At 36.9% G+C, this 11,013-nt stretch overlaps 1 protein-coding gene across 10 annotated transcripts in view; it reads right to left on the bottom strand.

The window, feature by feature from the left end:
• SGIP1 (SH3GL interacting endocytic adaptor 1) overlaps positions 1-11,013 on the bottom strand; it is a 182,731-nt gene that overhangs the window by 97,391 nt on the left and 74,327 nt on the right. For 5 of the 10 annotated variants that reach the window (XM_039838510.1, XM_039838511.1, XM_039838512.1 and 2 more), the window contains 3 exons: positions 9,384-9,408; positions 6,399-6,470; positions 2,697-2,753 (listed from right to left, as the gene is read on the bottom strand). In XM_039838510.1, coding sequence (XP_039694444.1) covers positions 2,697-2,753; positions 6,399-6,470; positions 9,384-9,408 — 154 coding nt within the window. The remainder of the gene's footprint in view (positions 1-2,696; positions 2,754-6,398; positions 6,471-9,383; positions 9,409-11,013) is intronic. The other 5 variants (XM_039838517.1, XM_039838515.1, XM_039838516.1 and 2 more) reach the window with 2 other exon arrangements.

The raw sequence follows: 11,013 nt of genomic DNA, 5'->3' as shown, positions 1-11,013 counted from the left end.
TTGCATGATTGGAAATAGTTATCATATTTCAGTTGCTACTATGTGGTAAGTACTGTGTCCCATACTTTATTTCATTGAACCTTCATAACAATTGTACATGGAAAGAATTATCTCATTCACCGAGGAAACTAAAAGAAATCAGGTGTCATTTCTCAAGGAAACCCACCCTGAAAGTGGCAGATCTGTGCCTTGACCCTGGGTATTTGAGACTATATCCTGCACCTTAGAAGAAAAGAAGGTGAAGAGTTCAAGGATGATCCTCTTGAAGTTGAGGTTATACACGTAGAAATCAAAGAGGGCAGAGCGGGAGTGATAGATTTTAGAGTCACTGAAGCAGAGTCACTGAAGCGGTAAAGGTGCCATGACCATGGAGAGAGAACAGGGCTCGAATGCCATGGAAAAGCCACCATTTATTGAGCATTTATTGCCTCCTTTTTGTCCTTCAGTACTCAGAGTTACTTTTTAAAAAAATCCAAGTGTATTAAAGTCGCTTTCAGCTAAAATCCTGTTTCTGGCTTCTCACCGCACTAAAGGCCCAGTGGTTCTGTGTAGCCCGCAGGCTCGTGCCGAACCTGGCTCCTGGCCCTCTCTCTAGCCTCAGGTCTGAGGTTCTCTTCCCTGATCTCCCTTAGTCACAGGGCCTTCTTCCCATCGTTAACTCTTATCATTCCAATGCTGGAAGTTCTTTCCCATTTCATGATCTCATTTATGCCATTCTCCCTGCCTGGGATGCTCTTCCCTCAATTATTCATCCAGTTAACTCCTACTTATACTTTAGACTTTTGCTTAAAGGTCATATCCTCCCTGAGGTCTCCCCTTCTCTTACCTCATCCCTGCAAAATGCATGATGATATAATGTATTAAGAATAAAATCCTTATTACTTAGAAAGAGTAGTATCTAATGTATATTTACAATATCCATTCCTAGGTGACCGAATTAGTTTTTAGGACTAAACAAATTTGAGGGAAGTTATGCTTGGTTTAAGCCTTCACATCTTTAACCAGGCATAGCACTAGAGTTTAGGGTGTGTGTGCTAGTTGGAAGGTAGTAAGCGGTCCTTGATGAGTTATTTGGTTTTTTAATGATTGTACTTCCTGTTTGCTTAAATTATCACATTTGTACATATTTAAGATTCCCAGAAAATATAACAAAAGTCTTTCTAGGTAAAAAAAGAATTACTTTTCTAAAATCACCCTTTATCAATATCTAGTAGCTTCTTTTATAATATTATTTATTAGCAATTTGGATTTAGAATAATATAGAGGCTGTTATAGATTCTAGGGAATTGAACTGCTAAAAATATCAAAAAGATCTCAATCCTGGGAAACAGATGTAAGAGAGAACCAGGTAATGAGGTTGGTTGAGTAGAATGTAGGGGTGGGAAGCATGAAGAATTTAATTTCTCTTTTCTGCAGATAATGTAGTATTTACATTTTAATGTGGTAAGGATTCAATAGGACTTAATATTATGAGCGACAAAGAAAGTATTCAATAAATGATGGTATTATTTATTACAAAAATAAAATTCTTCTTATTAACAACTATGCAAAAATTGTACCATCTATGAAAGGGAAGGTTGGGCCAGACAGTCCCCTAAAGGATAAGTGCAAAGGCATTTTGTAGGGATTGTGAATTTGGGCACATACTATGCAATAGAAATGATTTTTTATGTGTGTATGGTCTACGAGTTTTATATGATTTGAAATTCGAGAGTGATTTCGGCTGTCCTGTTATGATTGGTGAAGTATGTGGTGATGATGTTAATCAGTTTCTGGGGGAATTATGTGGAGAGTTTAGGTCTCAGGTGGGATTCACCCTCGGTCTTTTAGAAATAAGTGATTGTCACTTGATTTGGGAAAAATCCATACCATGAGGCTATAATAATTGCATGCTGTGGTCTGAATGTTTGTGTTCCCCCAAAGTTTATATGTTGGAATCCTGTTTTCAAGGTGATGGCATTAGGAGGTGGGGCTTTTGGCAGGAGACTGGGTCATGAGGGAGGAGCTCTCATGATTGGGATTAGTGCACTTATAAAAGAGGTCCAGGGTGGCGACAGCCAGACAGTGCCATCTGCTAACAAGAAAGTGGGCCCTCAACCATACACACACCAGACATTCAATCTGTGGGCATTATGATCTTGGACTTCCCATCCTCCATTGCTGTTAGATATAAATGTTTATTGTTTATAAGCCACTCAGTTTCTGGTATTTTTGTTATAGCAGCCCAAATGGACTAAGACATTATAAAATCAAGGCCCAGACATTAATTGAATTGCCTCCATTCTCAAATCAGCTTACAAACAGAACTAGCCCTGAATCACCTGGAGTTAATATTTTAAAAACATTTTTTGAGTACATATTACAGGATAGGCAAGCTACTGAAGTATTGTACTAATAACTAGCTCATTGAATCCTTGCAACAATGTTACAATATAATGACTGACTTCATTTTTGCTGGCCAGTAAATAACTATCCAAAACCACACACGGTGGATTTGTGGAGGGACTAGGTCTTGAACCCAGACTCAAGAGACTCTAGTGCTTTTAAATTCTATACCATGTTAATCGTGCCTGTCACTTTCTGATTAGATGGAGTGTTTCACTTATTTCTATGTCCTATTTAAATATAAGAATGCCTCAACTCATTTTCAAGTTCCGAAATCCTTAATAAAGAAAAAGCAATCTTCTGATACTCACATATCTTTCCCAATCAATCTCTGCGTAAAATCCATTTGGTGCACCATTGCTTTTCTTCTGTAATAAATTTGAAAATAAATTTAGAAGACAAATATTTGAACGAAATAAAAAGGAACAAAGAACATTTGACTCTTATCTGTATTTAGCAAGCGCTAACAAAATCCAGGACTGGAAAGACAAATTAGAGCAGCCTATTAAGCAACCACATTGGTGTAACTGAATGGTAAATTGAGCTGCCATGACACTGCATAATAGAGCTTACATACTTATTTTCCAAGACTGTAGTATACCTAAGCATAAGAAGATTAACAACTAGCTGTTGAAATTTTATTCAGTTACTGAAGAATTAGAAGCATCTACATTATAATTGAATCCTCTATATCTTTAGAGGATAAAACCATATATACATATATATATATATATATATATTTAAATAGAAACATTTTGATTTTTATGTTGCTCTTATATACAATTAGTTCCACAATATCCAAAGAGTATTCATCCAAGGTGTTAATTAATCTTTTAGGTTTTCTAACACTGACTCAATTTTTTCCTAACCAATCCCTTGATAGACTATAAAGGAAATCAGCTCCAAGTTAGTTAATTCAGCTCTTAGGTATTAAAAAAGTATTAATGTTCTTTTCAAGTAGCTTTTCTTATCAAATTATTAAAATAGAATCTGAGGATTAATTGTGAATTTCTGTGATCCATCTGTCTTATGCCTCCATGAGCACCTACTGTCTCAAGATAACTACATGAATATTGGCATTAGTCTCTCTGGATTATCTTAAAGTTCTATTTGGCACCTACAACAACCATGATATATGGTCGCAAGCACTTTAGCAAGGATGTGGCATCATTCAAAGATGAATTACTAAGATTCTCTATTTTTTGTTTGCAAAGGACAAAAACACAAACCAAGTTGGTAATGGAGGATTCATTCAATAACATTCCTATATATAGCACATATAGCAGTGGTATGTCACTGAGCACTAGCTGATCTCAGAACAACACATCAAATGGTGATACATGAGGCTTGAGGACAGACTTCTAATTTTGCAATCACAAATGAAGGCCACTTGAACTACAACATGAACAACTAACATTCGATTTGACAAATAGGTAGGAGAAGTAAGCTTTTCATGTTTGCATGTAGGACCACTAGAAAATCAAATTAAAGGTAACCCAGTAACCATCTTCACTGAGTAATACATATTGAATATTGATTGGGCATTCTAAGAACTATAAATAGCTTAGTAAGGGTGAATAGTGAGTAAAGAATAGATAATACATTCATAGCCTCTCTCTTCCTATCCACTGCTACTGCACTAGAATTTACAAATGCAAGAACTCTGCCAATGCCTCCACAGACCAGCATCCAGGAATATAGCCCCTTACCTCTGCCTCTCTTCCTCTTTTTTCTGCTCCTGACAAGGTTAAAAGTTATATACTTGGACAACATCATTTTAACCTTTCCACATAATTGCCTTCCCTGAATTAGTGTTTATTGATATTCTTTCTACCTTGAACAAAGGTTGTTTTAAAAACTTGTCACATCAGCTCTTGTATAGGCTCTAAAGCTACTGTTGAGGACATGGTCCATTACATAATGTGCCTGCTAATAATAAAAAATCTCTTCCACGGGGAATGGGCATGGTGCATATTTTCTTTTTGTCATGTGTGCTTTCTTTTTTAATTTCTACTTTATCAATTTGTTTGCATATGTATTCTTTGTAAAATTCTCCAAATCCTTCTTATATAATAAATTTAACATACAAGCTTAACTTATAATAATGGGAATCAGATGAACTAAGTTGATCCCAAAGAACTAAACTCATAAATTTTGTGGTTAGTGTAGCATTACTATTAATAGACCTTTAGTTCTTAAACAGCTCTTTACTACAAAGGATTATTATCTGAAAACCAAAGAGATTAGGTAAATTATCATTTAAAATTTTCAAAGTTTCACAGTTTTTCCCCATGATAGTTTCATCTCTATAACCAAAGCCCTTCAAAATCAAAATAGCTGATATGGTCAGCTAAACAAATTGTGTGTGCGTGTGTGTGTGTGTGTGTGTGTGTGTGTGTTTCATGACAACATATATCTTACATTATGTATTAAAAGTTCCGGAACTTTATGAATTTTCTAGATTTGAGCTAAGTGAAAATTTCCCAGTCCATGGAAACCAATGAAAGACAGAGATGAAGAGAAAGCAAAACTTATAAAAAGAAATTTTCTTTTAAAATAACATTCTAAACACAAATACTAAATACAAACAACAAATAACAATACATTCTTTGGGGCATATATTCAAAATACATGCATACACACATATGCACACGGTTTTATTAAAGAAATTAGTAATTTGGTCTCATTCACACTAGTGAATTCTTACAAATATATTTAGTTTCACAAGTGGAAATTATCAAGTTAAAGCTAGCCAGGGCCTGGCTGAAGTTGTTCTGGTCAAACTCCAAGTAAGAAACAATGCTCCTGGTTTAACCACCTACGCAAGGTGCAGCTAATTAATGGTGAAGTTATGGCTCTATTGATTTTCAATTGGAAAACTTTGAAGAAGCAAGGAATAAGTTAAGTGAGAAAATATTATGGCTTACTAGTACAAGCAATATTGGCTAGTTACCAACATGTAAACAGTGATTTTCCTTTTGGAGTTAGAAGTATACATTATTTTACTTTTATTTTTTCAGTGTTTTCCAAAATTCTACACTTTGCATAATTAACTTTTATAATTTGAACATATGACTGTTATTTAAAGATAATTGAGGTTCACAGAAATGTTAATCTTGTTTTAATAGGTATTTTACTTTGGTCAGGCTTATTATCTGTTTTCAGATAATATGACACGCTAAATCAATAAATGTAATAACAATTGTATTTAATTATACATTCATTAAGGTTCTCAGTTTCAACTGCGAATGATCCTGTTTTCCAAGGTCAGCTCATGGCCATGTAGTGATCCTCAGGTGAGAGATGTTAAATACACAGGATGTACTCCCTAAGTATTGTCTTTTGCCACTGAGGTAGACTCGACTCACTTTGTAAATAATCCTATAGAACAGCATTGTCCAATAGAACTGTCTGTGAAGATGGAAATGTTCTATATGTGTGCTGTATAATATAGTAGCCACAAGCCACAAGTGCCTTTGGGAGTGTGAGTGAGAAACTGAATTTTAAATAGCTACATGTGTCTACCATACTGAACAACACAGCTAGAGTTGTTGCATACCCTGGCCAAGATCAGCATCCCTGACTCAACATCCTTTGGTCAGTTACACTGGTTCCCACAAGCCAAGGTCTTGCTAAATTCCTGGCGTTACTGAGATAATGCTTATCCTAACAAATGATTACTCAATTTGTATCGGTCATGCTTGTATTAGAGCCAAAGAGTTCTTATAAATAGCGGATTCTTTTTAAAATCTCAACACCTTTCCTTTGTCTAAGACAAAGGAAACACACATCTTTTATGCCTGATTACTCTTTAAAAGCATATTTAGGTGTAAGTTTATATGGTTAATTTAAAAATTGGCCCCACGTATTCAAAAAATAATTTGGAAAAATCTAAGAAAGAGTCTTCTTAAATGAAGTACACAAATGCTACTGCTTTTTCTGTTTCGAACTGGGATTTTACTCACTGTTTCTACAACCCTTTGGAAATTTTAAACTAAAATCTGTTTCCTTACCGAAACTTTTTTTCCTCCTTCACGCGCACACTCTGCTTTGCTATTGTAGGGTGGTTCATGTGGGCTGGGCTGCTGGAATTGATTGTTTTCATGTAGAAAAAGTTGTTAAAGGATCTGTTTGTTCTTCAAGACACATATAAAGAATCACATGGAGTCAGCAAACATACCATAGAAGAAACAATTTCTAGGCCAAATCGTAGGGCCTACCAATCTTGGCAGGGTTCCCTAAACATAGAGTGGACTTTGGGGTCCATAATGAGGCTCTATTCAGCAGGCCAGTGTAGCTAGGTCAAGAGAAGAAGGAAGGAGGAAGAAGATACATCCTAGGCATTTGGAATTATGTGGATCTAGTCCTCATTCAGCCAGCACTTAATTTACATGAGAACAGACACCAGGACACACTAAGAGAGACTGAATAAAAATGGTTGTATTTCTAATCAAAGTATGAAAAGTCTAGCTCCCTGGATCAAAGCCTTCCTGGGAGTCATAAGACATATAGTGCACATAGCTGACAGCTCCAGACCTGGTCCCTTTCCTGTACACCTGTTCTTATACACTTGTTCCTGCACACCTGCTCAGGGTGAGCAGAGACTATGCCCCCATTTTACATGTAGCTAGAAATCTGAAGTGGGAAAAAGTTAAAGTGTATCTGAATTAGAGTTTGTCTCTGGGTTAGAATGCATCATCACACACAGTGCCTGAAGTCTCAGACACCATGACAGACAGCTCTTCAGGAGTTGGGTACATTCAGCAAGACGGGAGCAAGACAAGCCCACCTTCACACGTGGAGCCCTGCCCTGAAGCCTGTGTAGACTAACCTCAAAAGCACTGTAACCAGAAATGGGCTTCACTGGATTTTGAGAAACTGAAATTAATAAGCATCAGTACACTAAATCTATCATGTAGCCCTGTGTTGACAAAGTCATTTATAAGCATTTAGTGGGTGCACCCCAACCTCTAGTTTGTAGAACTATATTAGTGAAACCATAAATTTCAAAAGACAACGACTTGGAAGCTGATTTAAACATGGACTGGGTCCACAGACATAAGATCTTAAAGAAATTAGTCTGAATTTGAATGAAAATCAGGTTGGGATCTCTAAGGACTGAATGCAAACAGAGACTTGAACCCCTATAGAACTGCTATAATAAGGAATTCTCAAATTTGGTGACCATACTTAGTGGGGGAAACTTGAGAAACATTTTCAGATAGTAAAACTAGCAGCTGGATGATAATTTCCAGTTACCTACGAAGCTCTATACCATGTTTCTGAGAACATGCATTTATTTTGAAGGAAGCCTTTTTCAAATAGGTCTGCATTATTTCCTAAGAAACAGAAATTAAATAATTCTCCTTTCCTAATAATTGTGACTAGTGATATTTATGGCATTTCCAATTAAGGAACAAAAATGGCACAACTGCTAATAAATAACTTCAAATGACTTGGAATGGTGGTAATAGAGGAGGACTCGGGGAACTTGGGTACATAGCCCTGAGCTAGAGAGGACAAGTCCACAGAGTCATGGGTAGGCTCATTAACGCAGCACACAGAAAGAGTTGCTCGCTCCATGCCAGTACTCTACCAGGCATCTGGGTGCATATTCTACCAGAGATTTAAACTGGTGGTCTCTAAAAGAGCAGAGGACACTAAGGTAGCAATGGTGCCTCACAGACAATGAGCAGGTTGGTATGAGGGGCTTTAGAAAAAGGAAAAAAGACAAGACCGAGGGTGGCAGAGGGAAAGAAGCAAGAAATAGCAATGCAGCCTGGGAGCAGCAGGGAGAGAAAGCAGAGAATAGCTAACAGAACTTGCAGAGGTCAGAACGAAGGGGACCAGAGGACCCAGGGAGGGGACCCAGACAGAAGCGAAGAGAAAACACAGAAGCAGAGAGTACCTGAGACAGAGTTAACGAGAGGGCTCTGAGCCAGAAGCAAGAGGTGAGGAGAAGCTGAGTCTTCTGGGTCTTTTTTTTCCCCTGCTGAATAGAGCCTTGATTATAGTGTTACCCAATGTCTGATAAATTTCAGTCTATTTTCTTAACATTTCATGGTGAGAACTACATGAATGCAAAAGGAACCCCAAAGCTAAGAACCTCAAGTCAAGTGTGGGAGAAAAACTCCTGCAATAGCTGCGATTAACACCCACTTTAGGTATAATATTATAAAAGATGATTTTTCAAAAAAATATTTTTAACCACCAGATTTATTTTAGCTCCCACTCCAGCCCAATGAGCCTAATGTAAGTCCATCTTTTTTTTTTTTTTTCAGTAACAGCTGTTCTTTTGAACCTTCTGAATAGGCATCTGATTTAGATCTGAAGGCAGTCATTTTAGAAGTTGGTGCAGACTCCCATAAGCGCAACTCGGATAAATCTGAGCCAGCGCACCACAGACCTCTTTGAAAATCAAGAAATCTGGCGGCTAACAAGGAGTCAGAGTTACTGTTAAATCTAAACCCAGTGGACATATTTTCCTCTTTCAGGCTATAAATTTAGGCATAAGTGGTTTCAAGACCATTCCCTACTTGTGAATTTAATATAGAAAATGTATCTGCAGCTCAACTAAGAAAAGGGAAAAGCTTCCTTCAGTTTTATTGGATCTCAGCAACATTATGACTTTGTGGCCTCTGTTGGAGAAAAACAGTCTCACATAATGAGCTTTTATATCATTAAATTGGAAATGAAATAACAGTTGATGGTAGAAGCCCATGCAGGAACTGTCTGGCTTTTGACCCACCATATTAATGACTAGTTTGCTCGCCTGATCTGGGACAGGGTTTTAGGTGAATGCAATAAATAAGTTTAACTTGACTAAGACTACATTTATGTCCCATGCAATTACTACAGAAAATTACAAAAGTGAGAGTTCTGAAGAGCATTTAAGCTATTTTTTCCCTATAGAAAAAATAGAAATGGGACTTTAAGAAACTTAAACATAGCATGTATTGGCATGCAAACCTACTAAAAATGGTCATTTGAATACTTACAATTCCATCTCTATCGGGTGAACCTCTGTAACAAAAAAGAAATGGGTAGCTATTAGGAAAATGAATCATTCTTGCTATATAGACTAAAGTGCGAGGAAAATAAACATTAACCACCTCTCTTCCACTCTCCCTTGTTCCCACCCCAGTAAACCTGGCTAATGAAAGCTAACTCAAAACAACTTGATCGAGCAATATTTGAATGTGGGGTGTGTGTATGGGCCTGTGGGAGGAAGATTCTCATTAAAACCTGAAGTCCAAAAGGCACTAGGTCTACTTTTGAGAGCAGAGCTCATTAAGTGTCTGTCGCAGTCTAGCCGACTCCGTTTAAAGCTACCACAATGAATGTAACCCGATTTGCTTGCTTTAATCTCCCCTGTGAATGATCCTGAATTTCCTCCCACAAGAAGGAATTTCTATGGTATTTTTCTACTTACTTAGAAAATCTATATTTTCTTCCATGTTCCTTTCTTTCCTTTTCTTTCTTTCCTTTCTTTCTTTCTTTCTTTCTTTCTTTCTTTCTTTCTTTCTTTCTTTCTTTCTTTCTTTCTTTCTTTCTTTTTTTAAATATTTACTGCTCCTTTGATTATTGCAAAGCAGGAAATGAAGGGCATTTCCTGATGAATAGAGTTCAAGGTAGTTAGTTAATCCATGGTGGCACTATGCTCCAGTACTTAGGAGTTAAGACTTTAGAACAGAATGAATCTAAGTGTCCAGACACTTTTTAGCTCTGTGACCTTGAACACATTATTTAACCTCTGTAAGCCAACTTAAATAAGATAATGCATATAAAAAACATAATAGTTCCTGACACATAGTAAGTATTCAAAAAATGTGATGTCTCCTCACTAGGAACACATAACTGTCCACTTGCCACCATGTTAGATTTTGTAGCAATAGAGAAAGGGTATTATTATTGTTATTTTGGAAAAGCAGACTGGAAGAGACAGAGGAAAGGAGAAGCAAGAGAGTAGTTACTGTAACTTTATAACTTCCTATTTTAATTCACTCTGTAAGGAGCTAGATAAATGTCATTCTGTTAAGACCAAGAGACCAAGTTATGTTTAGATGGGAACCTGCATTATTTGGAAGAAAACCTTAATAAATGCTTGGGGTGGACTGTGAAATCTTGGGGAATTTGGTGTGGTTGGAACTATTCTTTAGGAAGTGGGACCAGGTAGTGAAATTATTTATTTATTCACAAGGTACAGCAGAAAGAGAAACACAGAGAGTTGGTGGGGCATCTTCTGGGCTCCAAGATGTGATCCCCTTCCTCGCCAACACCTTTTTCAAAATTAGCAGAATATTTTACTTGGATTATAAAACACTTGATGGGGGTACACCATTTTTTATAACTGGCTCTGTGTCCACATGGATACAGGGTGAATCAGTGATACAGGAGCTAGAAGCAGAAAGGACCCTGATGTTGAAAGACCACTGGAGTTGACAGAAATCTAAGGGTCTTGGGACCTTCCCTGGCTATAAGAATTAGTTGGTTTGAAAATATGTCATTTGAAATAGAAGGATACAAAGAATCTTAGCTGATAAAGTTATAATTCATTGAACAAATAGTGAATGCTTATAATGGGCCAGGTACTAGGCTAGGATATGGGGGTAAAAATAATGAAGACAT

Source organism: Pteropus medius, unplaced genomic scaffold (genome assembly GCF_902729225.1).
Source record: "Pteropus medius unplaced genomic scaffold, Ma_sr-lr_union100, whole genome shotgun sequence".
Lineage (NCBI taxonomy): Eukaryota > Metazoa > Chordata > Mammalia > Chiroptera > Pteropodidae > Pteropus > Pteropus medius.
This window is presented reverse-complemented; position numbering and strand designations above follow the sequence as displayed.